Source organism: Anabas testudineus, chromosome 13 (assembly GCF_900324465.2).
Source record: "Anabas testudineus chromosome 13, fAnaTes1.2, whole genome shotgun sequence".
In the NCBI taxonomy this organism is placed as follows: domain Eukaryota; kingdom Metazoa; phylum Chordata; class Actinopteri; order Anabantiformes; family Anabantidae; genus Anabas; species Anabas testudineus.
This window is the reverse complement of record NC_046622.1, coordinates 12010989-12024830: the sequence shown is the minus strand read 5'-3', so window position 1 is coordinate 12024830 and position 13842 is coordinate 12010989. Positions and strand designations below refer to the sequence as shown.

The window sequence follows — 13842 nt, the reverse complement described above, 5'->3', positions numbered from 1 at the left end:
TGGATCATCAGCCTGAATACTGCATCTGCTAGTATCCAAGCAAAGGCGCTTCTCTCGCGATTTCTGCTCCTGGTTCACAGAATTTCACGGCTGCAGACTGACAATAGGTGACGGAGGGAAAACGTGCAAGCCGGGAATAGGGAGGGAGAGAGAGAGAGAGAGAGAGAGAGAGAGAGAGAGAGAGGTGAGGGTGAGAGACAGAGACAGAGCAAATGAGGAAAGAGATGGCTTTCACTTTGCATTTCACCTCTACTTGGTGCTAGTGCACTGAGCCTGCTGCTACCTCAATTATTCATGCGATTCATGAATGGAGGGGCTGACATCACCGGTATTCAGGTCACTTTACATTTGAAGCTCACTCTAAATCACACAATAAGTGAGCCCTATCTGCAAAAACTTCCAAACTAAATAAACAACACAGGCAGAAAAACAAATTCAAGGGCGTGTTAAAAATGAATGTGTTGATTATGATACTCATTATATTAAATATAATGAAATAAATATTATCCACTGTGAATCATTACCATACATTTTACAATATGCAGATTAATGTATAGCTAAATGTAGTTGACAGTCCTGTTACTGTACTGTTGTTATTGTTCATTTATACTTCTTATGATGGCTCTTGGTTAAATTCAACTTATGTAATGACTAAGTATAAATATTCAAATGTGATATTTTACTTTATGGCAGTTTAAGGATTTAAAACTTATGGAAGTTTTTGTGTTAAATTCTCTTTCATACAAAATGTTAGTATATACTGTACACTACTAGGTTTATTAGGTTAAGAAAGTTTGAGTGAACAGCTCTTGCAGAAAATGATGAACTAATATTTAGTGGTCTTGGACCTAGATGGAAAGCTAGTTTTAAGATAATCCAGTCAAACATATACATAAAAACGACCACCTCTGTAACCCCTTGATGAAGCAAACGGAGCCCTGAGCCGTGCTACTGGAAAGAGTTGACCCCGGGGCTGCAGCAATGCTGGCTGCCTCTGTGGGAGCGCTGAGCGGAGCCGTGCTATGGAACAAAAGGAGCTGGTCCACTGAGCCGGACCACTGTGCTCAGATAAGCCTGCCTAGCCTCACACCAACAACTGACCTACTTAGGAGACCTCTGTTCTCATTGTAGCTGCACCCATGGGACACACAGATGGTCATATTGACCACACGCTGACAGACATGGTATATAATGAACAGCCATGAGCATATAACTGTTGATTCAGTCATCCTAACCACAGATGACTGACAGATTCTCAAGATGTTTCAATTTAATTTAATTTTTCCCTATTTCCTCCTGACACAGATTTAAGATGAACACAACGCGACGGATTTCTCAATCTTTCTGAGAGGAAATCATGCTGTTTACAGAGTTGTCATGGCAACACCAATGTGGTGACGCCTGGCTGGGTCGGAAATGTCTGTCAGCCCGACTGTGTCTCGGCCGTGCGGTTACCATGGCAACCCGTCAAGCCATTCATGTGCACTGCCACTTGAAGTATTCCCAACTAGAGGGAGAAAGAGAGAAAGCTGGAGGAGGGAGTGTGTTTGTGTTTGTGTATAAGGGGGAGTGATGCAGCTGCATAAAGCATTCACACACACAGACATGCACGCACGCACGCACGCACGCACGATTAGTTATCTACAAAGCCCTGGAGTTTAAGTGCACTTTGCTGTGTACATGTTCAGAGTGACAGGAGCAATCACTGGGGCCTGATAGCTGATATATCCATTTTAGTCACTGTAAGAAAATAGTTTGAAACATCACTGAGTAGAGTTTAAGAACAAAAACCGAGTCAAACCACTGCGCGGTATGTCATTACCTATCCCAAAACTATTTAAATCCAGCCCCAGGAGCATAACTTTAACCTCTAGTCCCAAGCTTAATTAGCTTAATTATCCTCATTGTGTGGTCACCTAACACAGACAGGCTTGTAATGATTTTTGGGTCCTCAGTGAATCTGTGACCTACTGTAGCTCTGGGTACAGGAACCTGTCTTAAAAGTAGCTATAATAAAACATGCCGATTAAAACATGATTTGGTCCAAGCTCGTGGAAACCAGAGAGGGGCAGAAGGGACGGGAAACTAGCAACCAGATTAAGCCCCTTTGTCCAAGCGGGACGGGACAAGAGCCACCGCCATCTGCAGGGGATATACAGGCGGAAGGAAGCCGGCTGTGAGACACAGCGCAGTGGGCAGAGAGAGGGTGATGGAGGAACAGGGGGAGATTGTGTACTGTATAGTTCATCTTAGTGTTAGAAGTAAGGAGACGTTAGTGTGAATATGTTTTAACTAAAATACTAAAGTCCCACGGATAAAGGTGCAAGTGTCAATATCAAGTTGAAATCCTGTGCGCTGTCCACTGAGCTGGATGCAACTTGCAAAACTTGCATTAATTATTAAAAGTTTTTGTTTTAAATGTTTTTTTCCAACACAATCATGTAATTTAGACATTCAGCTGTATAATAAAACACGATGAGCAGCTGCTAGACTGTTCACATTAGCACCTATGTCTGATGTGAACAGTCATGCAAATGAATACAAAAGAAAAGGTTATATAATAAGCAAGCTGTACATATGTGGAAAAAAAAGGGAAGTTTACTGTACTAAAGTTAATGGGCTTGGTAAATATGATTCTATTTTGATGATGTACAGTAGCAAATGTAATTCAAGAAAGGGAGGCGTGGAACAGGTTCTGACTGTGTTGTTGAAAAGCTTAATGGAAAAGTGCCCCTCTTGTTTGAACAGGCTTCATTTCAGACACAAGCATATGCAGCACCAACGCTGTCTTTTCATCAGACATCCATCAGAGAGTAACGATCACTGTCTGTCTCTAAATGCAGCTTCCAGTCTGTTCATAATGAGGCTGATTGAGACAAAGGGAAACAGAGACGTTTCTCATAGTGTGACTTGTGTTGTAGAAGTTGCTTGGAAGTAAATGTATCTGTCTCTTTGTCAAAGTTATTTTGTAATTACGACACCTATTGTAGTCATTGTGTAAAATGATTATTCCTCACAGTGGGATTAACACAAACTGTACATGACTGGTTTCAATTCTTGTTAACAACAGGAACACTGAACTTATTTTGAAAACTTAACTATTTAGACAATTGTTTAATTAGGTGCAAGCAAGCACCTGTGTTACTGTCAGTGACTTCATCAATCAATACAAAATCCATGCACCATCAATTACATCCTCTCACATCTCAAAGAAAAAAGGTGGTTATACTGAGAGTTGGCAGAAGAAATGTGGCACAGAACAATATAGAGTATAATCAGTGATGACAAATGGCTTCTGGGAAGGTAGGCAGGCGATGAGGGTCAGGGAGAGAGAGAGGGAGAGAGGGAGAGAGAGAGAGAGGGAGAGAGAGGAAGATGCAGAGAATTAATAAGCTGTGGCCAGGAGGGAAACGGTTCTGCAGTTCCTCTTCTCTGCAGAACCCCTGCTGTGAGCTCAGAAGTCCACTGTGGCCCAATGTGATGGTGCAGTGCTTTATCTATAAGCCTGCAGTCGGTCACCAGCCTCCCCGTCCATGCCTCACAAACCCTGGACGTATCATGATTCTGTTTCTGAGCGGGACCCGCCGAACTACCAGAAGTTCACGTACAGTTCATTCTGAACGTATTTTCCTTCTCCTTCTCTTTGCATATTGAAACTAATTCTTTGGTGCAGTGGTCTGGGAGCTACAATTTTCTATTTAGACTAAAATAGCCCAGAGAGACCTTAGTGACTCTTCACTGGATAACACCTGGCTGTGAGGGAGGTTTGCATGTTGTGGTCTCGGTGGTTGTGTTTCCACGATGTTATTTTGTTTGTTTATGACTTCTGTTTCTGCATAAATGTATATTTGGTTACTTTGCGTCACTGTTCACAGAAAATCCGGCATCTGCAGCTATTTGTCACAAAAAATGAGCAGACACGTTTTTGATAGGTGAAGCAGCAAAGATGCAGTAAATGAATGTATTGTACTTAAAGTTCACATTCACTGTATGTCTGAGTGTCCTGGAGCAACAATTGCCTCGTCCCCCCAATGCCATGTGCTGAGAATGAGCTGCATCTCTCGCCTCCTGTCAGTGCCTTACTGTTGCTACAGCTGCTGCTGTTGCCTGTGTGCACACATCTGTGACTGTGTGTGTGTGTGTGTGTATCTGTATGCAGATTTAAGGCAAACCAAATGTCATATGAAGCAAACATCCCCACACTGGGGCCACTGCCAAATCCCGAGCAACCTCTCACACACATACACATATGCAATCCCGCGCACATGGCCTCCATTTCTCTTGCTCTCTTCTCTCCTCTTGTCTTCTGACAAGTAAATAATGCTGTAAAAATAACCCCCCACCCAGGCTCTTAATCACAGCATGAACTGTGACAAACACACACCTAACAGGGCAGCTTGGTTTCCAAACGGAAAAACTTCTTTCACTCTTGCTTCCCCCAACATCACTTGAGATTTTTTTCATCAATGTCTTTTACACTACTATTAGATTTAAAGATAACACAGAAATCATTTGCCTGAAAAACACCAGGACCATATTAATAAAAGATCATAATCAACACCTTGAGTTACCTCATACTGGAAAAGCTCCAAACCAGTTAGTACAGATAAAACACCACATGTAGTGTAAATAAATCCGCCGCTATATCCAGTGTCAGCTCGTCGCTTTCTTTCATTCAGGACATATAAAATTATACTAATGATGGATGGGATGACGTTTTGCCTACACAGCAAACTGTTCCCTGGAGAACAGAGCACCGTTATAAATGCTAATAACAAGAATGAGATTTCTGCTGAATCCACTCATTGATAAATCAATGAGGGGAATTGATAGGTCATCGTCATCATTTCTCCCTTGATTTATTGTTGCCCTTCAATATGGACTAAAGCACAGCTAAACAGGAAGTAGGAACTGTCGGGAAAACTCCCCTTCACAAACCTTTAACATTTTGTCTGTATACAGTACAACTACAGGTGACTTATGTAGATACATGTTATCAACATCATCATCAACTAAACCCAGACAGCCAGTCACACAGGTCACCTCCATGTATAAGACAGATGATGATTCACTGTAAAGTACTGCACTGTCAAGGTGCTGCAAACAGGTTCAGTGCGGACACACTCAGGTTTAATAGTGTTTCTTCTACAGAATAATAAATAGGCCCGGGAAGTCTGAGACACACACGAACAGGAAAACCCATTGACCCGCACACAGAACAGAAGAGTAATATAAGCAGAGAGGGATCTAAGTGAGAGGAGGACAAATATAGAGATAATGAGTGACAAAGATGTTAGAGAAAAGAAATTAAAAAAAAAAAAAAAAAAAAAAAGGGGTCTTCATGAAAGTGAGAAGGAAGGAAGCGGGACGCACGTTGCCGAAACTGCTCCCCCTCTAGTTTTTTTTTTCCTCTTGCAGTGCTCTGTAATTCGTCTCTAAAAATATCGGGCAGGAGGAGGAGGAGCATAAACAAACACGAGAGGAAGACAGGATAGAAAGATGGATGGATGATGGTAAAGTGCACAGTGAGCACACACTGTGGCAAAGCGGGTGGAAAAAAAAAAAAAGACAGCGTCAGTAGGACCACCTGGATGTAGGTTTGTTTCTCCATGAGATAATGAGGGAACAGGAAAACAAACTGGGAAGAGAGCGAGGCTGAAAGCCGGGGAGAGACAGAGGGAGCATGTGCCTGCTCTTTTCCTGGCAGCCACGTGAGTGCTTCTCCTCAGCTGCTCCGCTCACACTGAGCATGCCAGAGGGGAGCAGCGCAGGGTTGCCACAGTCACAGTGGGAAAAAAAAAAAAAGACAGAAAAAAAAAACCGTGCTAGCCCACACATGTAGTGTTAAAATGACCTGTGTAAATGCATGCAGCGCAGCCTTACAACTCCAGAGATACATTTAGGTTACATTTGGCATCGATAAGCAGAAGCATACACACAGTCTCTGCTCTGTGGATAGCCTTACCAAGCGAGCTTGAAGCCTTTCATTTGTACAGCGAGCAGTGTCTGACGTCCATAGCGGGTTGTGGGCACAAGGCTGCCCGTTCACAGCACCGCATGCTGACTGACAGCCTGCCAGAGCCTCACCTCCCATACACGGACCAGGAGAGGAGCACGGAGGGAAGAGGGGAAGAGCGGATGCACAGACAGATGGATGGTTGGGGACCAAAGTCCACAAGGATAATCCTCAGCTTTGCCCACTTTATTACAATATTCCTTCGCCCTTATCGAGGTGCCGCAGTGCTGAGCACTCGTGCCAGAAATTCATACCTCCCTGGGGTTCTTCTGTTTTCCCAAAAGAGAGGAGGTGACCTGCACCGCAACATTCACAATGCACACTGCAGCATGCAGCAAAAGGAGAAGGAAGAGCAGTTGCGAACACATGCCATCATGACTGGTGGTGTCTCTTTCTAACTCGGTCTTTTCTCCGATTCTCGGACTCGTGCCTCCCAAAGCTTCTGTTTGCTCGTTCAAACTCTGTCGCTCTGTAAGCCTCCGCTGCGGATGAAAGCTGCACTTGCTGCGCTCGCACTGAGCAGGCGCAGGTTCTCTGCCCTCCCCCACCCCCCTCCATCTCCCTCCCCTTCCCCTCCTCTCCTCGTCTCTCCGTCCTCTTTCCAGCCCCACCTCCACCCTCCTCGCTATGTATGGGGAGGGTATTAAGTAGGGGAACCTGCTGTAATTCTTCCCTCTGTTACTGGATTCCAGCCCTGATCAGTGTCAGCGGCTCACTCTGTCAATCTCTTAATGCATTGAGTTAACTGGGGTGTCTCTGCGTTTACAGCTGTGTGCTGTGCATGTGTTCTGCATGCACGATGAATCGCATTTAACACCAGTGTGACTCAGCATGCTTAATTTGCTAGGCAGCGTTTTATAAGAGCAAAAATGCTGAGTTGGAATCTACAATGTGACTTTCATAAATCATCTGCAGACCTGTCGTGCACGCCCCAACCATCAGGCCACAAGATGGTCCCAGCCTCAGTCTTTTAGTATCGTATCAATCAGTTTTCCCCCAGCTCATGCAGTATTAGCATTTGCCATGCTGGTCTGCAAATCCATTGTCATTGGCTTCCCGTTTCTTTTTTATTCTACTTCTGCTCGTCACTCCTTTCAAAAAAGAACTATTAAGTTTATTCACTCTTAGTGAATACACTTTTGTAATAGAAATCTCAGTGTTAATTAGCACAAAGTTTTAAGTTGTTATTGTTATTGAGCTTAATTTGCTGTGTCACTGAGCCTCAGTCACTGTCTCTGCTATTTCAGAAGTGCACGACTGACTGACGGATGAAAAAACTGGAAAAGATAACTTCATGCAGATAATGCAGTTGAGCTTGGCATCAGCATGCTGCTCTCACTCTGCCTGTCTCGCCTGTGATTTTGTCAGTCCCACGGCCTCCAGTCCACATTAGCTGGTCTCACTACTGTTTCCTTTGGCTCTCGGATCTATTTGTAAAATAGTAGTTAACTCGTTTCTGTCAAAGTGGGTTTTACATAAGGTTCAAGGCATGTTTTAAGGCAGAGATCAGTAAACAGTTTGGAGCTGACATTTAACTTGGATGAGTACACAGAGGCACTGTTGTTATGACATCATCTATGTCACACACAAGTTTCCAGAGATGATCTGATGAACTGATCACAGACTAAAGCATCCCAAGGAGAGTGCAACATCTTTCCAAATACAAGAAATAAAATAATTCTGGGCACGGTAGAAACTCAATATGCAGACAGTCACGCTGCAGAGAACATGGAAGCCCCGAGCTTTTCCATAAAGAAACATACTGGAAGAAACATTACTGACAGACAAATTGTAGTTTTTATTTCATTTTCCAAGTTAACTGGAGTGAGCTCCTTTTGGTTATGAGAATCACATATGATATGCTGCTCTCAGGCCAAACTGCCAGAGAAGTTTGTGCACTGTAGTCTTACATATTATTGTGTTACAGCTTAGTTGCTGATCCTGATGCACAAGTAAAATTTGCACAGATGAAAGCATGACAAATTCTAATGACCTCAGCGCTCAGTATTATAATCTACAAGTTATCAATAGAGACCACACTTCAAAAACTTTTATTATGAAATGATGGAAGAGGATTGGTGTGTCCATCTCTCATTTCTGCACCATGGGGCAGACGAGAGCAGACAGGAGGACACACACTCTCTCTATTGTCAGCTCTCTCTCCCCGTGGGCTGCTGCAAATGCGGTAGGATTGCGGGGAGAGAAAAGTGAGGAGAAGAAAATAGGCAAAGATATGAGAGTGCTCCAATCCATTCTGCAGTCAGGGCTGTGGCCCGAGCTTCAGTCAAGCATGAGGACAGTAAGTTGTCTCACACAGAGTCCATCTGCTGCCCACCTAGTCGTGGCTTACTAACAATTTAATGAAAAAAAAAAAAAGATTGCAGGCATGGAGCACCTTATTGATCTTAATAAAACTCAGTAGATGTGACTGTTGGTCCTAAACCCTGGGAACATGCAGGACAGGAGACAGATTTCAGAAGTTATGAAGTTACTTTCACCTCAATAGCTGACAGTACCCCTCTGTATTGGACAAGCAGGACATCTTGACCCAGCCTTCTGCAGTAATGTGGATGATACATCATGGAGCATGCATTGCTAATTTGTGCCATGTTATTTCAAGAAAAGTGTGTATCAGAGGGGCAGCCGGAGGAGTCATTGGGACATTTCATATAGTCCTGTGCCATAAAAACAGGTACAAAGATTGTTCAAACTTGTTCAGTAGTAATTCAAAATTGGATGTTTTGCATCTGAATAAACAGCTAATAAAAAATGTGTGTCACTAAGACATCAACAGGTCAGGTCTTTCATCTTTCTTTCTGTGTGTGATGGTAGTTTGACCCCTGTCAGTGCTCTGTAGCGAGGCAGCTTCAGGATGGTGCTGAATGGACAGCTCCTCTAGAGAGAAGAGTCCGACAGTCAGCGAGAGGTTTCTTCTCACTGACGCCATCTGCTGACCAGATCACAGCCTGAGCCGCGACGGGAAAACAATTCTTATGATCAGGTAAAACAAAAAGTGTTCACCTTGGCAAAAAGTCAAAATAAATTGATTTAGGGTCATGTACAAAAAAAAACTGCTTTACATTAAAAATATGCCCTTGGTGTGAAGGGCTGTAAAATAAATAGATGATTCTAAGGGTTACAGTGGTGTAATGTTGCTTGAAGAAATGATTTAAGGCTCATATTTTATTAAGCGACAGATAAATATTAGTCATTATAAGTCAGCGAAACAGCAGTCATGTGAGTTCTGCATCAGCTTCTTTTTTTTCTCATCCAATGAGCCCTAATCTGGCCCAGAGATTTTTCATTTATTTCTAAGAATAGCATTGGTAGATAATCTGGATAAATCCCTCTACACTGCTTTGTGGGATTGGATGCCATGGCAAGCCCGAATCTCCCACTTTGCCTGATGGGTGTTCTTTACTCTGTAACACACACAGTAGATCTTGCTTGTACTGCTTTCCTTCAACACAGATAAACCCCCATAGATTGGTTTCGATTATCTGATCACAGAGGGGAATGTGTGATCTTGTGAGTGGGTGGCTGTTTGTAGATGACCCGACCATGGAAGATAACGCATGTTTTCAAGGCCATACTAATAAGATAGAGAGCAGCAATGCATTTACAGCCTTCAGACACAGACATACAATATATTGTGCACAGACACAAAATATATTTTACATTGTACATTGTACATTATGGAAACAAAAACAGATTTTCACTATATTGTTGTATAAAAAAAACACAGATACTGGTCTGATTTAACTTATTTCTAACTTTTGTTTAGGCAGGCAACACATGCCAAGAAAACAAACAATGTTTAAAGTGGAAGCAGCACATATAAATAATAAATCTGAACAGATGCAAAAACCGGACCACAATGTACAGCAGAAACAGACTCCATTAGAGGCCAGAGAAAATTTAATATTATGCAGAAAACACACAGGCAGCAGGCATCCCACTGCAGACAGGCAAAGCAGACACAACACAGCCAAGAGTGGCTAACACATAAAAGCAATACATGGAAAAAGTGTGAAAGACGGAATGATGACGGTGATGATGATGAATGACACACAATGTTTGAAAAAGGAACAATGCCGCGAGAGGTAGATATCATGTTTAACATCAGGTCGACCCAAAAAGTGATCAAGTGAAATACAGATGGCCTTCTGAGCGCCTGTCACGTGTGCCATGAATAAAAGAACAAAGCGCAGCACGTGCTGACATTAAAGCACTAATTTAAAAAAGGCTTCCATTTCCTGTTTCTGCCGCAGCAAGCACGATGAAAATAGACCCAGTTTCTTTTTCAACAAACCTCCAACACATACACCCATAATTACTAAACAAAGCGGCATGAGAGGGAGGAGAAGAGAAGAAGACAGTGGTGGTGGAAAATGGAGTTTGGGATTATCACTATTAACCCAAACAATGGGTTAAGTCTAGAGAAAATATACTGTAACCTCCCTGTATGGCCCCGAAATCAGTGAGAATTCCCACCTACACCTGCACAATGTTGTGTAACATGGAGGTTTGTGACTGGTTAAATTGAACCTTTCTTATTATGATTCACTGTGATCCTTGATTTTATTATTAACTGCTCAGAAGGTCACAGTGAAAAATGTCTGATAACAGGAGCAGAAATATGAACTTTAGCTTCCCGGATTTCTACCTTACATAAAAAGAAAGATCATGATCACTTAAATGAAGTAAAGTTAAGAAGAAACACAGATACTGAATTGATAACAGCGCCGCTCTGTCCTCTCTGATACCGATTCCCTACTTACCTATTATGCTTTTCCATATTAATACTGTTGAGATGATGGATGTCCATAATAATCAACACCAAAGTCCTAGTAACAAGTTGACCTAAAATATGTGAATGCGTCTGCTATTTTAGTTCATATAAACATTATATAAAATGAAGGTCAAATAAACTGATGAGCTAATGAACAATTAAATCAATTATTAGTTTTATAATGCACTTAATCACTAATGCCCTGGCACGAATCAAGAGAAGGATTTTTATTGACTAAATGTAATATATCAGTGACAATTTAATTTTAATGGCATTATTATAATGTAGGAAATACATCTCAACCTGGGCACCCTGCTGTTAAAGGGAATGATGACAAGATAAAAGCTGATCACCACCCTAAACTGGCATTGCCTTTGGGTACCAGTAACTTTAACCACGGAGCACATTTTTTTATTTTTACTAAGAATGTGGAGAAACTAAACTTCCTCACACACAACATGAGGAGTATAGAGAGTAAGCTAAAGGATTAAAGATCTCCTGATTATGTGAGATTATTTCTTCTGTTTAAGGCCACTTTTTTAATTTTATTAATTGTTATTATAACCGTGCCACATTCATTACAGTATATACATGGTCTACATTTTAGATGCTAATATATCACCGTACTGCTTTCCACACAGGAATGTCAAAAAAAAAGAAAAAAAAAGAAAGAAGGGGGAGCTTATAATATACTTTCCAAGAACGTTCTAGTTACTGGATATTGCTATGAATAAAACAAAAACAAAACACCAACATCGACTCATTATTAATTTCACAACAACATGATGCCAGTTTAGTCGTCACGTTTTCACTAATTCCACACAACTTCATCATCAGTGACAGTGAGGTACACTGGTGTGGAAGCCAACTTTGTCACCGCTGTTACTGAGGGGTTTGTTCAGTGCTGGCAACACACAAACACAGACCTCCCCGGGTGAAACAATAGCCCCATCTGCGTCCTCATGCACCATCCAGACAGGAACCTTCGTTTAACCTTTATTTAATCAGACAAGTAGACTAAAAACGCGCACCAGCTTAGCTGTCACACCGTTATGACAATACTGTCTAAAATATGTATTTTCACGACAGAAGGATGAATGAGGAAAGATATTTTTTATTAGAAGACTCTGGCTGTACAGCTGTGATGGTATAAGGGACCGGTAGTTGAGCTATTGACTGCCCCTCCCAGACACACCTTCCAGGGCTGTTGCTCCAGAGATGACCCTCGCTGCCATCACTGAAGCCAGGAGCGGTCTGGACTACAGCTTCAGGGCCACATGCAGACCTCGACTGCTTTTTTTCAGTTAGATGTACAGACGCTGCCTGGGAAACATAATACTAATCCTCAAAGAAGCACGCACACACCACACACATGCAGACTTTACATTTTCTTAACACTGGTTGCTATGTCATTACCACCCACCTGTCTTCAAGGACAGTGCTTGAGCTATTCGGAGCTTCGGAAACGATCCACATCACTCATGGTGACAAAGCAACAATCACCCAGAAAGCCCTCAGACTTTCAACCACCTCAACTTTGTACTGATGAATTCTGCAAAGCTAACGTTATGGGTTACAATGAGGAACCACTGCTTTTTCCATATCAGGCTTACACAGTGGATGAAAACCTAAAACCCTAGATTATATCAATGAGCGCAAATATTGCGCAGAGGGAGACTGTCCTCTAGTGTCCTCAGATCACAACATACTCAAGCTCTGTCTCACATAACTCCTCGGGTGGTCAAAAAGGTACTACTTACAGTTTTAGAGGGGTGCATTTAACGTTTTAGCTGGACATTGCTCAGCAGAATTTACAATTGGTGTCTTTAGACCCTTTAGGAAGTTGCAACATCTATCCATCCTCAAACCAGCAACTCAGCCAACACCCCAAAGATCACTAAGAGTCAAGTTGATGTGAAACAGCAGTAGCAGTTACATAAACTTAAAATATGTAATATAATTACTGAACTAAATAATAAAATGATCATTATGGGTAATTAAAGATTAAAGAAACAGGCTAAGTTGAAATACTGGCTTTTTAGAGAACAATGCTACAGCCTGTATACTCCTGCTCAATGCACATAAGCCAAATAACATCTGGACACCTTGGGGTGGCACACAGAACTGATAAGCACTGAACTTCAGCTTCAAGAGTGTCTAACTTTAATTGATCACGGCTACTAGTAGATGCCTATTTTAATAAGTTCAAGTTCCAATATGCTATGCGGTGTGGGTGCAGCTGTTTTATCGAGGCAGTGAGTATTTTAGACACAGTCAGTGAAGTGATCTTGACTGGTGATGCTAACATTATATGCTATCAGTCACACAGGATGAGTAGAAAGTCTTGCAGCAGTGGGTGTTTGTTTTCAGGAAAACTGTCTTAGCCTTCGTCACAGTAATGTTCCTTATAGCCAACCATGCATCAAACGGACACAGGCAATATAACATCCACAAGTGTCACGAATTTGGATTCTTATATTCACTGTTGGAGGTCATTTTCTTTAAATCTTTTATCCGTCTTCAAACGCTCCTTTTCTTGTTGACCAGTTTCAGTGTTATTCTTGCAACAGAGCTTTAAGTTACTTTATATTCTAGACTACATACTGGTTATATTGAAGCCAAAATGACACCTGTCACGGAACATGTGCTGCTCCTGCAGAGGACAATGCTGACAGCGTTTCAGCAAGTGATGGTACAGCAGTTTTGCTTCTGGATCTCACACACTGTGAAATATGAGGAGCAGAAAAAAATGAGAGGAGCTACGTGCACTTGTTTTCTATGCAGGAACTGCTGTTTTTTGTGCTGGAACTGCTCCCTCTTTTGGTTTGCTTGAACATGACATTCCCAGAGGTGTTAAATCTTTTGCAGGGCTTTTATAACAAAAAGAACTTGGCTTACGGAAGCTGTTTCTATACAGTGGATGTGCAAGGGTCAAAGGATGGTATGTTGTGCCACATTTTGACACGAAGCATATCTATGTTGCCACTTCATATCACTGTTCATGTGTGCAGTGTCTTTTGCTTGTTGAGTTATA

The 13842-nt window shown here is 42.0% G+C and overlaps 1 protein-coding gene across 3 annotated transcripts in view; it reads right to left on the bottom strand.

Moving 5' to 3' along the window:
* gramd1bb (GRAM domain containing 1Bb) overlaps positions 1-13842 on the bottom strand; it is a 56612-nt gene that overhangs the window by 26966 nt on the left and 15804 nt on the right. Inside the window, exon 1 of one of the 3 annotated variants that reach the window (XM_026340560.1) lies at positions 5966-6081. The exons of the other annotated variants lie outside the window; for them this stretch is intronic. Coding sequence (XP_026196345.1) covers positions 5966-5988 — 23 coding nt within the window. The 5' untranslated portion in view covers positions 5989-6081. Of the gene's footprint in view, positions 1-5965; positions 6082-13842 lie in introns of those variants that run through there. 3 annotated transcript variants of the gene reach the window in all.